At 42.7% G+C, this 20,513-nt stretch overlaps 1 protein-coding gene across 7 annotated transcripts in view; it reads right to left on the reverse strand.

Moving 5' to 3' along the window:
• The window catches only part of IFNAR2 (interferon alpha and beta receptor subunit 2), a 36,853-nt gene extending 21,599 nt beyond the window's left edge, over positions 1–15,254 (reverse strand). For 2 of the 7 annotated variants that reach the window (XM_073361996.1, XM_073361986.1), the window contains exon 1: positions 15,019–15,254. In XM_073361996.1, the coding sequence (XP_073218097.1) occupies positions 15,019–15,172 (154 nt within the window). In that variant the 5' untranslated portion in view covers positions 15,173–15,254. Of the gene's footprint in view, positions 1–3,103; positions 3,196–6,953; positions 6,999–7,154; positions 10,984–15,018 lie in introns of those variants that run through there. The other 5 variants (XM_073362025.1, XM_073362035.1, XM_073362015.1 and 2 more) reach the window with 5 other exon arrangements.
• Between the last annotated feature and the right edge of the window lie 5,259 nt (positions 15,255–20,513).

Raw genomic sequence — 20,513 nt, forward strand, 5'->3', positions numbered from 1 at the left:
CACAGTTTTCTAGATGCCAATCAACACAATTACCGTGTGATGGAGTATACCAGATCCTCTGAGGCCCCCTGCTGGAGACCTCATGGAACTGCCATACCTCACCCCAAAAAAGGGGCAGTGGAGTGGGTCCTCCAAGCTGTCTAGAGTGGCTGTGTGGGACACAGCCAATCAGGGCCCAGCAGCCTAGTATAAAAAGAGCTTCAAGGCCATAAGGAGTACAGTTCCTTGCAGGAGCTGAAGGTGTATGGCTGGCTGACAGAGCTATAGGACCTCGGATGAGGTAGTGTTGCCAGAAGGCAGAGAGAGCAAGAAGAAGCCCTGAGCTGGTTGTGCGGCCTCCATCAGGACAAGGCCCTGAGGTAAGGGTGATGATGGCACAGAGCTGCAGGGAAGTGGGTCAGGGAATTAGAGGAGCAGCATGACTTAGATAAAAGGACACAGCGACAGCTGATCTCTACAGTGTCCCTGGGCTGGGACCTGGAGTAGTGAGCAGACCTGGGTGTGTCCTGTGTTCTTCCAGTGGCTAAAGGGTGGGGGGGCAGAAGGAAGGAGGGCACAAGTGGCCTGGACAGTGAGGCACTGTCCCAGAGCGGGGAACTGAACTATAGTGGCCCAGCTGGAGAGTTGTAGCCAGGAAGCCCCAAGAGGGTGAAGACGTTTCCCGAGGAGGGACAATCAGAGTGAGTGTGCAGGCATACACGCAGCCAAGAGGGTGCTCGCAAGAGGTGAGTGAACCCTGTTACACACCCATATAACAAGGATGCACAATAATGCCAAACTTAGAGACCCCCTCACAACAGCATGTGCCCCTCATTCATCACATGAACAAATAGCCCAGCACAACACACAATGACTAATGTCACTCTGAAGCTTAGAACATCAGTTGTGTTAGTGTGAAGTGATCAGAACAGCTACAAGCATGGAAAAGAGCTCTTTCCGATTAGGCCATCACCAGGTTTTGTCATTACTATTGCTGACCAACAACAGCCATTTTTGACTTTTTTTTTTTTTTTTAAACACAGCTCTACAAATTACACCTGGGCAACAGTGCCAGCTTTCAGCTACTACTTTCCTTATAGAGTGCTCTTTCTTCAATATGATTGAGGTCCTGAATAGGTACAAAAGTTGTACCACTTCAACTGTACAAGTATAGTTGAAGTGGTACAACCTGCTAATGTGGATGCAGTTTTACTGGTATAAAAGTGTCTTCTACCACAATAGCTTATTCCTCTTCCAGTATGTGAATCAGCACTCTTATAACTGCATTCACACAGGGGATTGTACCAGCAAAGCTATTTCAAGATTTTTTTTTTTTTTTAAAATCACACCCTTATCCAAAATAGTGATACTGGTACACAATTTGTGTACAGTTCTGGCCTCAGATAGCAAGAGGAAACAAACTGGAAGAAGCTGTATCTTGGTTTAGATTAGAGGAGGAATGAGAATGCAAAGGGATATGATTTGCAAGTTAAATGGGGAATCTTCAGGGCAAATAAATTCACTGCTTATTCTGTTTCTTTTTCTATAGAGTTAAATGAATCTGCCAAAGCAGTTTCCTGTTAAAATGGCAGATGAGCCAGATTTTTTAGTTGTATAATGTTGTAGGAGCAGGATTTTATACTTGTACCATAAGTATTAATGTAGGATTTGATTTCATCCTGCTAGCCACCCTTTCATAGTCCCAGAGGGTCATTCCTTTCTGCTATTCAGAAAGTCTGTTTTCCCATATGCATTACAAATTGGGCCCTCTTTAGTTCTTAAGGTTTAGTTAGTAAGACAGTATTCTCTACTGTCTGTTAAGTAGATTAGAGGAACATTGGAGGCCTGGGTCTCAATGTAAACTGTCTTGGTTATAAAACTTAATGAGGTTTATTTTCAGGTTTCAGAATAACAGCCGTGTTAGTCTGTATTCGCAAAAAGAAAAGGAGTACTTGTGGCACCTTAGAGACTAACCAATTTATTTGAGCATGAGCTTTCGTGAGCTATAGCTCACTTCATCGGATGCATCCACGGTATGCATCCAATGAAGTGAGCTGTAGCTCACGAAAGCTCATGCTCAAATAAATTGGTTAGTCTCTAAGGTGCCACAAGTACTCCTTTTCTTTAAGGTTTAATTTGTAATGCCTTTCTTGCTTGATTATAAAATACTGTTTGTATTCTCAAAGTCTCTGTAAAAGACTGTTTGGTCTCTGTAAGACTTTGTGTGAATGAGGAATGAATGCATGCATCAGGAAAAGATAAGGTGTGAAGGCCATTGTTGACCAGATGGTCAAGAAAGGAGGAGCGAAGACACTTATTGAAATTTGTTGATGCTAAAGAACCATCAACGGGCACCCATGATTGAGGAAGGGCAGATTTGATGACCCTGAGGTGGAGGCTAGCACCCCTAAAGACAGGACAATTGATTAAATTGAAGCCAGGACAGGATGACCCTTTCATAGGTGTTTTTGGAATGTTAACACCAATCAAGGAGTAACCAGTCAGAAACTGACACGGCAAAATCTATAGACTTCAACAGAGAAAAAGGACTATAAGAACAGGGTGCTTGGCCATGGGACTTTGGGTTCATCTTGCCACACTTCAGGAGCATCTGATCGCGACCGACAGAGCCCTGCTCCCCTCTGCGACCAATCTGGCTGGCCACTAGATTGATCCAGGCTCTGGACTGGTAACTCTACACCAGCGCACGTGTGTGTGTGTGAGAAAGATCTCATGTGCTTCTTATAAGTATAACAATGTTAGGGTATTAACCCTGCTAAATTCCAATGATTTAAAATCCTACAGGAATAGCATACAAAAGTTTAGGACAGGAAATGAAAAATCCTCTCCCCATCTGAAAGTACAGGGGAATTTAGGGATGTAGAATGCAACAAGTTGTTCCAGAGCACCCCATTATTAAAAAATGCCATGGAATCTTTACGGACCACTAGCAGTCTGGACCTTGATTGTGTGCCTTAGTCAAAAGGCAGCACTTCTAACAGTACAGTTCTCTCTAATAGCATGATGGTACATTAGGTCAGTAATTACTCAGAAGGAAGAGTGTAATCAATGAATGATCAGCACTGTTAATGTTCTATCCAGTACAAAGAAATAAGTAACTTACCAAGTTGACAAAAACACAGTGGTACAATCACTACTGCCATAATGATTTAGAAGCACATCTTATTGATTGAAGCACTCATTTTACTTCTGGATCTGCAATTATACCAAGCAAAACTTCAACTTCAGCATAATTACTGGATGATTGATACTACAGAAGCCCTGTTGTGCTTTTAGAAGAGCTGATATCACACCTTTAATGTCATATGAGAACTGGGATGAAACAGTCTCTTTAACATGAGAGATGCAGGGTTTGTAGTGTTTCAGATAATTTATTCTTTAAACAAATGTTTGCCTATGTGTATTTTCATTAAGAGTTTATATGAAAACAGTGTGACAGACTGACAATATCCTGAATGACCTTTATCAAATTAAGTTGAACATCTTTGGGGTCCACTGTATTAAACACAATTCTGTCTGTGGTGTTGTGGGCCTGTATGTATGTACCTTCTCTTGGAGACTGACCAATCTCTGGAAGCTTTTATGAAATTCAAAGGACTTTTTGGAACAATATCTGTGAACTGGATATCCTAGGAAGTACCTGAGGAATGCAAATGACCCACTTCCAATTTTTTTTTTCTCCGAACTATACCATGGGGAAGAAAAACCCAGTGTCTATTAATTCCAAAAATTGCCATTAATGAGGTTGTGGAAGTAGTCACTCCACAGAGATTGAAGCCATGCTTATTGTATCACAATTACTCTGGGCTGGATGGACATCACCAGGATGCCAAAGTAGTTGCAGTATGGAAACTGAAGTTGGGCAACCGTCTGCAAAGTGACCAGAAGAAATGTTTCAAGGATACACTATAGCATAACTTGAAACAATGCAACATTAATGCTGAGACACATCAGAAACAGATCATTCTGGCAAGCAGTGGTCAATGATGGGGTTACCCAGTTCGAGATTAACTGCTGTAGGGATCTTGAGGCACAGAGGCTGAGCTGCAAACAGCAGCAGACTCGGGAGACAGAGATTGTAATCCCTTCCTCAGTATTACACTATGTATGCACTTCATACAGAAAGGACTGCCATTCTTTCCTTGGCTTTTTTAGCCACAATCGTACTTGGAAGACATAAAATAGCTGCTGGAGTCATCTTCGGTCATGAAGGACAACAATAGGTGTTAACTCTAAGCTAATTAGCGTGTGTGGGTTCTTGTTTTAAATGTATACTCAAGGTAATAAACATTAGAGGAAAAAAAGTAGGCCATAGCAATTACCCTGTTACGGTATCTGAAGAGAAAGCAAGCAGGTTCTGTTTGGGCAGCCTGCCTCTGAGGATAACGCAATGTAGGCAGGAAATGATGCACCCTGGAAATACCCCAGTTAGATGGGAGAGGAACATGTTTCCATCCAAATGGGAAAACTGCTGTGGAACTGGGAGCCTAGAGTGGGTGCCCTTGCTGGAACACTGAGGAGAAATGCAGGTGCTCTGAACTGTGACAGTTGGGAGCACTATGCCACTAGATCCAACATAAAAAATGGTTTGACTGTATGTGAAAGGCTACTAAAATATGTGGCTTTAACAATTAATCTTTTTGGAAAGATGTGGAACATGAGGGGAAATTCAAGATGCACAAAATAGACTTCATAATTATATTACTCTTGGCCATAATTATTCTATCATCTTAATATTGGTAAAATATTTTCAGGATGTAGCCATAAATTCCAAACAGTGCACTAAGTTCCATTTTTGCAACCTGATTGCTTTCCATGAACAGATATAAATGAGGGCATAATTTGTCCTGAAGAAATCTTGTTTCTGGCTCAAGCGTTCTCACCAGAAATAACAGTTTTGACTATGTCTTGGGGAAATTTTACAGGTTAGACAGTTAGAAAAAAACACTTTCTACTTTTTAGAAATGTAGGGCTGGACGGGACCTGGAGCGGCTATCAAATCCATACCCCCCTGCTGAGGCAGGATTAAGTATACCTAGACCATTCCTTACAGGTATTCAGATATTTATCTACCCTGTTCTTATAAACCTCCAAGAATGGGGATTACACAACTTCCTCATGTATCCTGTTCCAAGAAATTAATAGTAAGGGTGGTTAAGTGTGGTTTTTTTTTTCTTCTTTTCCTAATATCTAACCTAAATCTCCCTTACTACAGATAAAGCCAATTCCTACTTGTCCTACCTTTGTTAAACAAACAGAACTGATCAATCAAACTGAACTTATAACAACCTTTCCAATATTTAAAGAAATATTTTTGCTCCCATCCTGGGCCTTCTTTGGATTAAGCATATCCAATACGTTCAACCTTTCCTCATAGATCATGGTTTTTCTAAGCCTCCTTATTTGTGTTGCTATCCTCCGACTCTAATTTGTTCATGACTTAAAGTTGTTCATGACCCAGAACTGGGCACAGTACTCTGAGGTGTTGCCTGTGCTAAGCAGCTCAGGCCAACTACTTCCTGGGTCTTACAGATGGTATTCCTGTTAATACATCCTAGAATATTTGCCTTTTTTGCCACAGCATCACACTGCTGACTCAATTTGTGCTCCACTATAACTCTCAGATCCTTTTTCTGCCATACTGCTGCCTAGCCAGTTATTTATTTCTTCCTAAATATAGTACTATGCACTTGTCTTTACTAATTTCAGACCAATTAATCAAGATAATTTTAAATTCTAATCTTGTCCTCCCAAGTGCTTGCAACCCTCCCAGGTTGGTGTCCTCTGCAAATTTTATAATCTACTCCATTATCCCAGTCATTAATGAAAATATTTAACAGCAATGAGCAAACTTCATTCAGATGCCACTGAAAGACAATAACTGGAACCTCACAATGCCCTTTTTACAGTCACTTTAAAGAGCAGAAGTACACTTTAGTAGCGTGTCACCTTTGAAGGATTGGATCCTTAAAATATCCATCTATTCAAAATGGGCTTCCCAAGACCACCTCTTTGCAGGGTCTTGCCCCAGACCCTGATCCTGCAAACATTTTATGCACATGTTTATCTGGACATACGAGTAGTCCACTGAAGTCGGTGAAAATAATCGTGTGCAAAGTCAAGCATAAATGTAAACATTTTCAGAACCAGCCCCTAAACCCGCAATGGAATGTGTTTTTGAAAAGTGATGGAATGCTCTTCAACAGAAAGCTTAGACATGATCAGCTATTGAATGAAACCATTGTTCAAGTTTGCACATCTACATTACTGTGTCAATTTCCAAAACAAGGATATTTCTTTTAATCTTAATCCTTACAATAAATCACAAGATAAATGCAAAGTACTGAATATCTAGTGCTATGCAAGGTAGATGTATTAGTTACTTTGGTTATTCAGCAGAATATTTAGAACAGAGTCCTAAAGGTAACAGGCATGTCCATACAGTCATGCATATGATACAATGAATAATTTATCTTTAAAATGATACTGGTTTGAAATCAAGTAACATGCTAACAAGATTCAGTACTTTGTGGTTAAGCAGTACAGCTTGTTGGAAAACTTAGTTAAATTTTCCCATCAGAACTAGCATATTCATCAAATCTAAGTGTTCTGTGAAGATGTCTTGAATAAATTCTGACAGAAACCAGGCAGATTTCCTACCAGCCTGCCCACCTACTGGGTTGCTAGGACTCTGGGCAGGTTGGGGAGAATCAGAAACATTTTGAAAAGGTCAAAACAATGCCTTTTCAATGTTTCTAAAACTCTTTTTGGATCTACATTTTTGTGGAGAACTTTGAAATTTTGGTTTTGTTCTATGTCAGAATGAAACCAGATTTTGAAATTTCAAAATCCTCCTTAACTGAAGGACTGAATTTCTGTTCTCAGCATGGCTGCTTAATACTGCTGTTAGAGGTGTATCGAAACTTTTTAATCCAGGGAACTAAATTACTTACACACACTTCTGTAGCTGAAAGGTCTAAATACACATGCAAACAACCCTGCAGGAAAGGAAGAAAAGAGAATGGAAAAAGAAGCCTTTAGCAGACAGAAGAAACACTACAAGAAACACCTTACATGACCCTTTATAAATGAAAGGGATTAAACATTAAATAAATTACACTAATACAGAGGTAAATCAGTACAATGCCACATACCTGACATCACCCAAATGTACATCACTGTAAATGCTGGATTTGTGCAGGAAATAGCCCAACTTGATTGTCATGCACATTGTGTAAAGAGTTGTCACTTTGGATGGGCTATCACCAGCAGGAGAGTGAATTTGTGTGGAGGGTGAGAGAACCTGGATTTGTGCTGGAAATGGCCCACCTGATGATCACTTTAGATAAGCTATTACCAGCAGGATAGTGGGGTGGGAGGAGGTATTGGTTCATATTCTCTCTGTATATATAAAGTCTGCTGCAGTTTCCACGATATGCATCTGATGAAGTGAGCTGTAGCTCACGAAAGCTTATGCTCTAATAAATTGGTTAGTCTCTAAGGTGCCACAAGTACTCCTTTTCTTTTTGCGAATACAGACTAACACGGCTGTTACTCTGAAACCTGTCATATTCTACAGTGATACACTACACTCCAACAGGTTAGTATTGTACAAAGAGGAGATAAATGCAAGTGTTAAAGTAAATTCTTTCTTTCTAGAGTCCCTCCCTGACATTGAAAGGTCATCTTAAAAACAAACAGGCATGCCCCAAGCATTGACAGAACGTAGTTTCACCATCCCTATAACACGTGTATTTCCAAATATTAATGAAACAGTAACCACCTAAGAAAAGTAAACTAAATTCTTTCAGTTGTTTGGATGTAGTGTCTCTTATAAACAGTCAGCACTTAGCAGCAGCAGAAAACACTGTTTATGGAATTATAGTGCATAATTAATTCTAATCTGTGATGTAGCATAAGGGATTACATATGGCTAAATCTGTCATCCTGAAGTTATACATCAACCTGGAAATCTTCTTACTTAAAAGGGATTTTATCTGGCCTTTTGTAAAATGGGAGACAGTCAAATCTAAAGACTAGTTACAGCATTTAATGCTCACCTACTTCACAGTTAATGAACTCAAATGGTCATCTCTTCAACATTTTCTCTAGTGCTTTCTAAATATTTTTGTTACAGGAAAAAAAACCTCAGAAGTACAAGAGCAATCCCTCTGACAATATAAATTTACCAAAAAAAAAAAAAGAGAAGCTGAGGCAAAGGCTTGCAGGCACATAAATGTTCTTACAATGCATATACTTTTTTAAATTTTATATTTTTAAAAAAAAGCCCACAACCACCACCAAATACTAGAAACTTTTAAAATTGCATCTGTTGAGATACATTCAAATAACAATTCTGCCCCACTAGAGTTGCAACCACATTATATTCTCTGAATGGAGCCAAAGTATTGCAGTGTTAGCTTTTTATAATTAAGCTTAAGGAAGTATTTGTTGATTTGGATCTTTCAGGGAGAGAAATAAATTGAAAGAGGGAAAACTCCAATTTGTCACAGATGACTTCATTTATGGATCAGTTTTACAGTTCTCCATCTAAAACATCTGTCAGTGACTTGTGTGTGTTAAAACAAGCTGAAAAGAAGTCGAGGCCCTTGCTGTGGACATCCATAAATCTAAAAATATAATGGGAAGTGGCAAAATACCATACTCTATTGGTTTCTTCAAGTCTGATTTAGCCACACGTTATGGGCATAAAACTTCTTTAAGAAATTGCTATCAAAATGCAAGTTGACTTTGAAATTAAGCTTTGGTTAACTTTAATACAATTTGTAGTTTTTGGGATAAGGAATTTGTCAATTACCAATCCTTAATTTCCCTTTCAACTTCTAATACTTGGAAAAAACAGCATGTGTCCCTCTTGAAAAGGGTTTTCCCTACATCCACAATGACAGAATGCAAACTTGGTGATTTGGATCTGTATATGGACACTGAAACTCCAATGGAAAGAATGGTGGAAATAAGTTTTTTTCCACAGCCTCACTTCTACAATAGCACTGCAGTCACACTTGCTGATGACTATTCTGGACATAACTGTCAGTATTCCATTACACAGAACTGTGAAACTTTGCCTCAGGCTATGTTTACACTCGGAACATGACACAGCTGCAGCTATGTTGCTGCAGAACATCACTACAACAACAGGAGCGATTCTCTGTTGCTATAGTCAATCCACCTCCTTGAGAGGCAGTAGCTAGGTCAGTGGAAGAATTCCTCCATTGATCTAGCACTATGTACACCGGGGTTAGCTCAGCTTAAAACTACATCTCTCAGGGGGGTGGATTTGACACTTTTGAGTGATGTAGATGGGTCGACATAACTTTTTAGTGAAAATGAGGCCTCAGGGTTCACTAGGAAAGAACTAGCACTCAAACGAGCCATCCCCTTAATCAGTGTCCTACTTGAGAATTCAAACTCAACTCTGAATTCGCAGGTTTCTAATATTGGCTGTTTAACTTTATTACCATTCAAGGTTGTTATACTATATAATGCGGGGGGGACAAGGGGAAAGGATAGCTCAGTGGTTTGAGCATTAGCCTGCTAAACCCAGGGTTGTGAGTTCAATCCTTGAGGGGGCCATTTAGGGATCGGGGCAAAAACTGGGGATTGGTCCTGCTTTGAGCAGGGGGTTGGACTAGATGACCTCCTGAGGTCCCTTCCAACCATGATATTCTATAAAAACACTGATATGTGTCTGCAATATTTCAGGCCAAACTCTCATGAACAGCAGTCTGATAGCTGGACTGTAAATGAAGTGAACAATACCACCATCACCCTTTTAACTGACTAATCTTGCATAAAGATATCCAGGGGAACAAAGATTTGCCTGCTGCAGATCTACTGAAAAGTCCCATTCCTCTAAACCTTGCAGGCCCTCAGTATCAGTACATAAATAGGAGGGGGGTTCCTCTCCAATTGGCCTCCTAATGTCTACAGGACTGGGGCTCTCTTGCAGAAATGGGAAGTTGGGTGGGACTATGCCTGGCAAGAAGCTTGGAGGATCAGCAGAATCAGGGGAAAAGTCTGTCCACATTCTGCTGCCCATCCCCCAAGAAGAGACTCTTGAACCCTTGTCACATTCCATCAGGCTACCTTGTGTTGCTCCTTAGTCCCCATAAAAGGAGTTCCAGCAAGTGAACATTCCCTTACCTTGCATCCAATGCAGTGAGCTGTAGCTCACGAAAGCTTCTGCTCAAATAAATTTGCTAGTCTCTAAGGTGCCACAAGTACTCCTTTTCTTATTCCCTTACCTGTTGCCTCTGACTCCCCTAAAACTTAAGCTAAGTCTACACTATAGCCTATGCTGGCATAATTTATGTCACTCAGAGGTGTGAATAAATCACCTCCTGAGCGCCATAACTTACACCAACATAATCGCTTGTGTGTCCAGCCCTATGTTGGTGGGAGAACTTCTCCTGCTGACATAGCTTCTGCCATTCACTGAAGTGATATTATGCAAAGGGGGAGCTCTCGCCCATCGGCATAACATGTCTTTGCTAGATGCGTGCAGCTACATTCGTACAGCTGTACTGCTACAGTGCAGTACGTTTAGACATGGCCTTAGTAAGCTCTCCAGCCCCCTGACAATCTCCTTATCTCTGTGAACCTCATGAGACCTGGTCCACCTTGGGCCCTTAAGAGGCTCATCATTTCCTCAACTCCCATGAGCCTTAGGTTGCTTAGCTACTCCTCCCCAAAACAGTTCATTACTTTTAGTGACCCACAAACTCTCTTGGCTCATCAGCCCCTTAGCAAACAGCCAAAGATTAAACAAACTTATTAAGGCCCATGGGCCACTTGGGGTGGCCTCCATGAGCCTAAAGGCTGGGCTACATGAGAAATTTAGATTAATCCAACTATGTTGCTCAGGGCAGGGGTATGAAAAATCCACACGCTTCAGTGATCTAGTTAAACTGACCTAAGTGTCCATGCAGACAGTGCTAGGTCAATGGAAGAATTCTTTCCTCAACCTAGCACTAACTACTGCTGCTTAGGCAGCTGGATTAACTAGAGAAAGGGTAGAACTCCTCCCATCTGCATAAGTCCTGTCTACACTTGAACTACAACAGTGCAGGGACATGGGTGTGGGTGGGTGGGAACAGAGTATCCTCAGTATTTCTCCAAATGTTCGCAGGGGCTTCTCTTCCAGTGTGGTAGACCTCAGGAGGGCAAGCAAGGAGTGGAGGTAAAAATGACCTACTTGCTTCCACTCTTCAATCCCTCCTGCTTGTAACAGCTCTGTCCTCTGGAAGAGCTGCGGTCTGCAGCAGAGCAGAAGAAAATCCCAGACATCTCTGCGACCCTCCCCCACACACACCTTGAACTTGAGTAGGCTTGGTGCCAGTGTTTTCACCAGGAATTCAAATTAGGTGGGGGTGTTCAAAATATGGGTGGGGGGTGGTGAGGACCAATGAGGGGTGAGATCGTTAGGGCAAATGTGGGCTGTATTGCACCGTAGTAAAAACTGAAAAATGTTTCATGACCACTTTATTAGATTTAACTCCTGTTTTTAAATATCACACAAATTTAAAATTGGCTACAGAAGCCTACTATGAAGCACTATATCTACATCCTTCTTGGTTTCTTGTTGTAATTTTGCACAAGTCTGTTAGTTAACTTCTCAAATGCAGTGCATTCATTTTTGGTGGCTTCTTATGTGCCCGGTACTTCCAGTCCTTCAAGATATGCTCACGATCCCGCAGAAAGCGACTTCTTTCAGAACACAAAATTCTATTCAATAAGGAAAAAATGCTCAACTGTAGCTGTTGTGACTGGGACTAGAAAGAGATTAATTCTTACTACTTTCATTCCAGGAAACATAGCCTAAAAATTGGGTCAAACCACTAGCGATGAAGAAGTTGAAGTCAAATCTTCATTGGTTCATCATATGATATTCCACTTTGTGTTCAAACTCTCTAATCTGTCATGATCACAGGGCAGTCCCATTGCAGGTAGTACCTCATTCCACTCAACTGTCAGTGTTCTATAAGACACGCATCTGTAAAAGCTATGTAGAGGTTGATAGAATGAAGAAGTTGCTGTTGTAAAGATGTAAGAATCAAGTCTGAGTATTTTATATTTTTTTCAGGTGGTTTAACATACACTTCTTGTCCTCTTCATTTAAAGAGTCAATAGACGTGCCCTAAATAGTCAACTTCTGAACTTAAGTCTTTGCTTCTTCCAGTATGTTTTCAATGGATATCTGATTGATCCAAGCATAGCTTCCACTGTTGGACAGAGATCTACTACTGTTGTAGCAGATGCCTGGTTGGCATTGTTTAATGCCCCAAGCGGTTTCAACAGTAGACTTATAAGAGAGAAGGACAATTGTCTTCTCTGAATTTAGTAGCAAAAGCCGTCCACCAGCCTCACTACTTAGATTTGTCCCATCTTGGTAGATACTTTCCAAAGTCAATAATAATGGCTGCAGGAATTTTAAGACAACAGCCAAGGATCGCTCCTGAGAAAGCCAACAGGTTTTCCCAGATTGGACTAATTTGACTTCAGTCCCAGTGTATCTTCTATATTTTGGACTCTTGCTGAAAAAAGTATAATAGCTTTTCAAATGCCTTTTGAAGATTCTGAAACTCCTACTAGTGCTAGTTGGAGTAGATGGCCTCTGCATTGTGTTTTGGAGAGATTAGGGTTACACTTTTGTCTGATCAAAGCTTGTACTCCACTATGTCTTCCGGAGAAGTTTGCAGCTCCATCAAATGCATAAACAGCCATCTCTTTGGAATTCAATTTACAAGCATTTAACTCTAAGACATGGATTGTCAGAGATACAGCCTACCACTGACCTCAAGATAACGTATGCAGTGACTTAATACTTGACACCCATTTGCACTGGTTCATCCATCTGCCATGTATGCACATTTTCTGAATGTGGTGAGGGAGTTCATGTTTTCAGCGGCTGAGTCTTTCACTGTTGCACTGAATGCTTCTAACCAGTCAGCTGAGTTTCTTGCAGAACAATAGTGAGCATTTGCTGGTCTTGTTCAGAAACAGTGTCCAACTTCAGAATTAACAAATGTTAATCAATGGCTATTATCCAGCGTGGGCAGGGATGCAATACCATGCTCTGAGAGCCTCTGCTTGCCAGAAACTGGGAGTGGATGACAGGGGATGGATCACTCGATTAATTGCCCTGTTCTGTTAATTCCCTTTGAAGCACCTGGCATTGGCCACTGTTGGAAGACGAGGTACTGGGCTAGATGGACCATTGGTCTGATCCAATGTGGCCATTCTTATGTAGAAATTAATTATGTTTAGTACAGAAACTCCCCAAGATAATGACCTCTCAAGATAACAAGCCTGGCAAATGTGTTTGTTTTAAAAATTTTGGCCTACTAGGAAATGTATATTTATATAAGTCTAGCATTCTAGAACCATCACTAAAACATAGTACAACAAATGTTCCTTTAACGTGCTCCTTCCTTCTCCCTCTACCACACCCCACCCATAGTTGTTGTCCTTGGTCAGCGAAGACCCAGAGTTCAAAGGTGCTTTCTCATGAGTTCACTTCCCACCCTGGGAGGTGCGGAGGAGAAGGCACCTTGCTCATTCCTCCAGGTGCTTGCCACTTGCTCTGGCTGCTGTTGTTTATCATGCCACCATTCACTCCATTGCTTATGGCCCTGCGCCGTCACCTCTGTGAATCAGTCTCTTGAGGTTACACCCAGCGTGGGAACCTCATAGCCTAGCCTGCACTTGCTGTCTCTTCCACAGAAATACTGTCCTACAGCAAGTCTAAGTACTTAGATCTGATTATTAGTGATTTCAGCTCTAGTGGTCACTTAACAAAAGACACTCTCTGGCACCTAATAAGCTTTATTTTTAAATAAAGGAGAGATGCAAGTCAAATAGTACCTGTGACTCTTAAGCACAGCCCTCACCACCAAAGAAAAACCCTGCCTATATCTCCCCTCACTTCCCCCAGCTCCACTGGGATCTGCCATCCAAACCCCTTGCTTATCATCAAGTGCAGTTCAGTTGAGGGTAACCGGTACTTCATCTGTAATGAAAGAGGTGCTGGAGCTCAAGCAAGCTCTTTACTTGCATAACTGATATGGCAAGCCCAGACGTCCTGGGGCTATAAACTGTCAAGCCTCAAGGGGCTGGGGCTCAGCCCTGGCAAAAATTAAGCATTGAGGGTGAACCCCTCAATCAGGACAGACTACGTATAGTTCTGCTGCCCTTTAATCATACAATAAGGATAACATTTCATGACCCCCATATTCAGTACTAAAGTGATTTGTAACCCACCACCAACCCAAATTGACCACTTGGGTAACACAGCTCTGTCTGCTGGATACCTAGGCAGAGTAGGTGAGTTCATGTAAATACAGTCTGGTCCTGAAGCCTTCCCCCCCTCCCATCACTAGCAGTCAGGCAGAACTCAGTCAGACCCTGCTTACAAATCAGGATTTGAAATTATAAGGTTGATCAGCATTGTGGAAATGAACATGCTGACAGTGTCAGAAAAACCAACAGCTGTATGAGGAAGCTGGTCTTTGTTCATACTTTTCAAACCTAGTATACTTTTCCAGGTACAAGTATTTTATCAAACACTGCATGGGCTTTGAAGCATTAAAATACACACTTTAAATTTCAATTCAAATTTCTAACCACTGACTACCTTGGCAGCACTGCGCTGTAACTAGCTGACCACATGAGGGGGTGTTGGGAAATCCCTGGAAGGGCCCCCCCAGTCCCTCCCAGCCAGCCGCTCTCCCGCACCACGTCTCTGACTGGAAACAGGCTCCCTGCCCCAGCGACAGCCCCGCGCCCTTCCAGAGCCCGGCGCTACCCCCAGGCGGCCGCACCCCGGGGCAGCAAGCGGGGCGCTCGGGGGCCGCAGCTGCAGCCTCCGGCCCAAGGCCCCAGCCCCGCTGCCAGCCGAGCGCGGCAGCACAGGCCCGGGGCTGGGAGGCGAGGGGGCCGGCCCCTGCCCTGCTCCCTGCCGGGCAATCCGCTCGCCTGCTTCCCCAGCGCCCCCTGTACCTGGCAGCGGCGCGGCCCCCCGAGGAGCCGGGGCGCCCGGCGGCTTCTCATGGCGACCCGGGCCGGGCTTAGGGCTAAAGCGAAAGTGCCTGGGCGGGATCTGCATCGCGGGGCGGGAACGAGGGTGGTGCGTGAGCTCCGGGCATCTGCACATCCTAGGCCCCGCTGGCCGGGCTCCCTTAAATGCTACTGCGGAGCCGCTTGCTTCCCCGAGAAGAGCGAGGACCGTGACCAGTGCGTGAGCCTGCGGCGGGAGCCAGCCCCGCATATACCACAGCTTCCCCCGCCCCCCACTACCCCTTACAGCTCCCCACCAATCCACCACTACCCCCCAACACTCCCCTAGACACCCTCTGACCACACACCACAACCCCCCTACAGCCCCCGATCATAAACCACCCCCCAGCAGCCCCTACAAATCCCCTAATCAGACACTACAACCTGCCCAATGACCCCATACAGCCCCATACACCTCTCGCTCCCCCAAAACCCTTGCCACTCAGCTAGTAGCACCCTCCAACCCCCTGCACACCCACCACAACTAGCCCCCCTGTGCACCCTCCAACCCCCTTCACCACACACCCCACCTCACTCAGCACCCCCTCAAATCTTCCCTACTGCTGCACTTAGAATCCTATAAGATTAGGGTTGGAAGGGACCTCAGGAGGTCATCTAGTCCAACCCTCTGCTCAAAGCAGGACCAACCTCCAACTAAATCATCCCACCCAGGGCTCTGTCAAGCTGGGCCTTAAAAACCTCTAAGGATGGAGTTTCCACCACCGCCTCCCTAGGTAACCCATTCCAGTGCTTCTTCACCACCGTCCTAGTGAAATACTATTTCCTAAGATCCAACCTATACCTCCCCCACTCCAACTTGAGACCATTACTCCTCGTTCTGTCATCTGCCACCACTGAGAATAGCCAAGCTCCGTCCTCTTTGGAATGCCCCTTCAGGTAGAATCATAGAATCATAGAATATCAGGGTTGGAAGGGACCCCAGAAGGTCATCTAGTCCAACCCCCTGCTCAAAGCAGGACCAATTCCCAGTTAAATCATCCCAGCCAGGGCTTTGTCAAGCCTGACCTTAAAAACCTCTAAGGAAGGAGATTCTACCACCTCCCTAGGTAACGCATTCCAGTGTTTCACCACCCTCTTAGTGAAAAAGTTTTTCCTAATAGCCAATCTAAACCTCCCCCACTGCAACTTGAACTTGAAGGTAGTTGAAGGCTGCTATCAAATCCCCCCTCACTCTTTTTTTCTGCAGACCTAATAACGCCAGTTCCCTCAGCCTCTCCTCATAAGTCATGTGCCCGAGCCCCCTAACCATTTTCATTGCCCTCCGCTGGACTCTCTCTAATTTGTCCACATCCTTTCTGTAGTGCGGGGACCAAAACTGGATGCAATGCTCCAGGTGTGGCCTCACCAGTGCTGGATAGAGGGAAATAATCACTTCCCTTGATCTGCTGGCAATGCTCCTACTAATACAGCCCAATATGCCGTTGGCCTTCTTGGCAACAAGGGCACACTGCTGACTCATATCCAGCTTCTCGTCCACTGTAATCCCTGGGTCATTTTCTGCAGAACTGCTTAGCCAGTCCATAGTGGTGCATGGGAATCTTCCTTTCTAAGTGCAGGACTCTGCTCTTGTCCTTGTTGAACCTCATCACTTCACTTTGCTTCCCTGTTATATAGCCAGACTCTCAGCTGCACTATTAATACTCAAAAAGAAAAGGAGTACTAGTGGCACCTTAGAGACTAACCAATTTATTTGAGCATAAGCTATAGTGAGCTCAAATAAATGAATTGGTTAGTCTCTAAGGTGCCACTAGTACTCCTTTTCTTTTTGCGAATACAGACTAACACGGCTGCTACTCTGAAACCTGTTAATACTCAGTGTATTTCTCAGAAACACAGTATAACCATTTAGTATAACAGGAATTCTCAGGGCATGCAACATAACTTGGCTTAGCTAAAGATGTTGCATCTTTCTTTATGATGAGGAAGTACTGTTCTGTTTGATCCCTAGTCCCTCACCTCTCTTTTCAACTCAGACATGCCTAAAACAGGAGATCTGTCTCAGACTAAGGCCTGGTCTACACCCAGGTTTTTTTACCAGTATAACTGTTGGTTAGGAGCATGATTTTGACTGAAATAATTATATAACTCCCACTTTGGATGCAGTTATATTGATATAAAGGGACCTTTCCATAGGGGTATAGCTGTACTTGTATAAGTACCTTTATACTGATAAAATTGAATCAATTACTGGAAGGTAGGAGGTTGTGTCACTTTAACTACACTGGTACACTTAAAACAGTACAGCTTTTGTGTTTAGACAGGCCAGTAGGGGGTGAGGGAGGTGGATTTTTATGGGAGCTCTTTGCCAAAATATCAGGAGCTCACAATTCTCTGTTTTTAATGGTGGAAGGAATACTGTGGTAAAGGGAGCTATGTTTTGGGGGCTTTTGGAAGGGCTTTTGATTGTGCTGGAAGGGTCTGAGGTCTCTCTCTCTCTTTTTCTTTTTTTTTTGGAGGGAAGGAAGCTGTTGGTTTATCTTTCCAGATATTACTGTACGAAACCAGTATAAGAGCCACAATCTGGAACTTTGTCATTAACATAGGACCCATTCCAGTAGTATTGTTTTACTTATAAGTAAATTTGGTGCTTGTGATTATAATGTTTGAGTGCCTCATGAGCATTAATAAATTAAGCCTCACAGTACCCCTGTGGGGTAAGAAAATATTCTACCTTTTTTACGGTTCATATGGTGAACCTGAGGAATAGAGCATTTAAGAGAAATCTCAAGAATTTTCTGATTCCTAGTCCTGTGTCCTAATCACAAGACTGACATGTTTTAACTAACATGACAGTCAATACTACTTTTCCCTTAGTGGCGAAAAGGCTATGGTTAAAAACATGTTAACTGGTTGTGGTAACCCTGAGGTACCCCTTAAATCAGGCATCAGTGTAGGAGGAGATCCTAAGTTTAACCGTGACTAGTTAACATTTTTAAACATGACTATCCTTCCCCACACTAATGTTTAACATCAGGTTAGTTAAAATAGATACCACTTCGGAACAGGGGGAGAATATCTGGAGGAAGGCCAACATCTCATGTATTTGTGTAGCCATTAATGAAAATTATTACGAAGTATATTAGTCAATGGTAACTCACTCTATTTAAGCTCAGGAAAATATATAAAAAAGGGAGTCATAAATACTGGAGAGGATGTGGAAGAACTGGGACCTTTCTGCAGAAAACACCCTCAAGAACTAAGGACCATTTCATACCTCAGTGTTTTCCACTCCAAGTCAGATTTGTTTGACTTTGCCTTCTCTAACAAACACACTGTAATAGCTACATTTATACTGAAACAAACACCCCCCCCACACACTTCCTACCAAAACAAGATACTTAACTGCACATGCTTCTGTTTTTCGGCAGAGGATGAGAGAACTAACACCACATGACAGATGTGTAGTCATGTTGCTTAATTCACTACTGGAAGATGTGCAGATTCTATGGTGATGAGCATAGGGTAAGAACCTATATAGAATAGAATATGGTGGGAATGCCCCAATAGTATTATGCAGAAAAATAACAAGTTAAAGTTAGGTTTCAGAGTAACAGCCGTGTTAGTCTGTATTCGCAAAAAGAAAAGGAGTACTTGTGGCACCTTAGAGACTAACCAATTTATTAGAGCATAAGCTTTCGTGAGCTACAGCTCACTTCCTCAGATGCATATCATGGAAACTGCAGCAGGCTTTATATATACACAGAGAATATGAAACAATACCTCCTCCCACCCCACTGTCCTGCTGGTAATAGCTTATCTAAAGTGATCATCAGGTGGGCCATTTCCAGCACAAATCCAGGTTTTCTCACCCTCCACCCCCCCACACAAATTCACTCTCCTGCTGGTGATAGCCCATCCAAAGTGACAACTCTTTACACAATGTGCATGACAATCAAGTTGGGCTATTTCCTGCACAAATCCAGGTTTTCTCACATCCCCCCCACCCCCATACACACACAAACTCACTCTCCTGCTGGTAATAGCTCATCCAAACTGACCACTCTTCAAGTTTAAATCCCCCCCCCCCCAGATGTTCTGGTTTAACTTGGATTTAAACTTGAAGAGTGGTCAGTTTGGATGAGCTATTACCAGCAGGAGAGTGAGTTTGTGTGTGTATGGGGGTGGGGGGGATGTGAGAAAACCTGGATTTGTGCAGGAAATAGCCCAACTTGATTGTCATGCACATTGTGTAAAGAGTTGTCACTTTGGATGGGCTATCACCAGCAGGAGAGTGAATTTGTGTGGGGGGGTGGAGGGTGAGAAAACCTGGATTTGTGCTGGAAATGGCCCACCTGATGATCACTTTAGATAAGCTATTACCAGCAGGACAGTGGGGTGGGAGGAGGTATTGTTTCATATTCTCTGTGTATATATAAAGCCTGCTGCAGTTTCCACGATATGCATCTGAGGAAGTGAGCTGTAGCTCACGAAAGCTTATGCTCTAATAAATTGGTTAGTCTCTAAGGTGCCACAAGTACTCCTTTTCTTTAAGTTAAAGTTAGGTTACTCTCAGAAGTGGTTCTAATAGGTTACAGTCCAAATGAGGTGATTAACCCCAGGAAGGACCCTCAGATAACAGTCATAATTACTACCAGCAGCCAGCTGTATGATAGCTCATATTTTGTGTGTGTGTGTGTTAAGTGATAGATCCTCGAACATTAGTGGCATGGAGAAATAAAGTATGAAAAATACTTTCAGTGGAAAAAAAACCCAAAAGACTTATCAGAATCAAGTAGATTTTTATAATACATGGTTATTTTTGGAATTTGAACAAAATAAATGCACAGATAAGAGTTTGACCAAACACAAACTAGTCTTTAAAGTTAATACAACGTACAAATAAGATTTCTTAATGTTTGTATGGAAAGTTAATGTATGTTTACAATAAAATAGTTAGTTAGCTGGTGTGTTTTCTAACATGATGTATTTCCCCAGTAAGACCTCAAGCTCTAACTGCTGACATGCACAAGGTTTATCAATACCACTCTGATGCAACTTTTTCAGCTTTTCCAACATCCAGTTACAGTTTAATCTGTTCTCAGGCTACTTGAAGTGGCAGAGAATAGTTCTCTGGTGGTTACATAGGCAGATCAAATGCTTACAAAGAATGTGAGCATAAACTGAAAGCACTAATTTCAAATGACAGTTTTAGTTTTGAGAGTCACCATACTGTTCTGTGTTGGTGTCACTGGCTCCTGGTGTGGTCTTTTGAGGGGTCTCTGCTGCTCCTTACTGGCCCTCCTAAGTTTGTCCTCTATCAGGGCAGTTCTTGGACCCTTATCTCTAATTAGGTCTAGCAGTCTGCCTTAGTTTGTTGGCGGTGTTTGTAGAGGCATTCTGATTTAAGGGTATTACCACTTTGCTGTCCTAGGCCTTTCTGCTTCCTCTTCTGTATGTGCTCTCTCCTTTATAGTGGG

Source organism: Lepidochelys kempii, chromosome 1 (genome assembly GCF_965140265.1).
Source record: "Lepidochelys kempii isolate rLepKem1 chromosome 1, rLepKem1.hap2, whole genome shotgun sequence".
In the NCBI taxonomy this organism is placed as follows: domain Eukaryota; kingdom Metazoa; phylum Chordata; order Testudines; family Cheloniidae; genus Lepidochelys; species Lepidochelys kempii.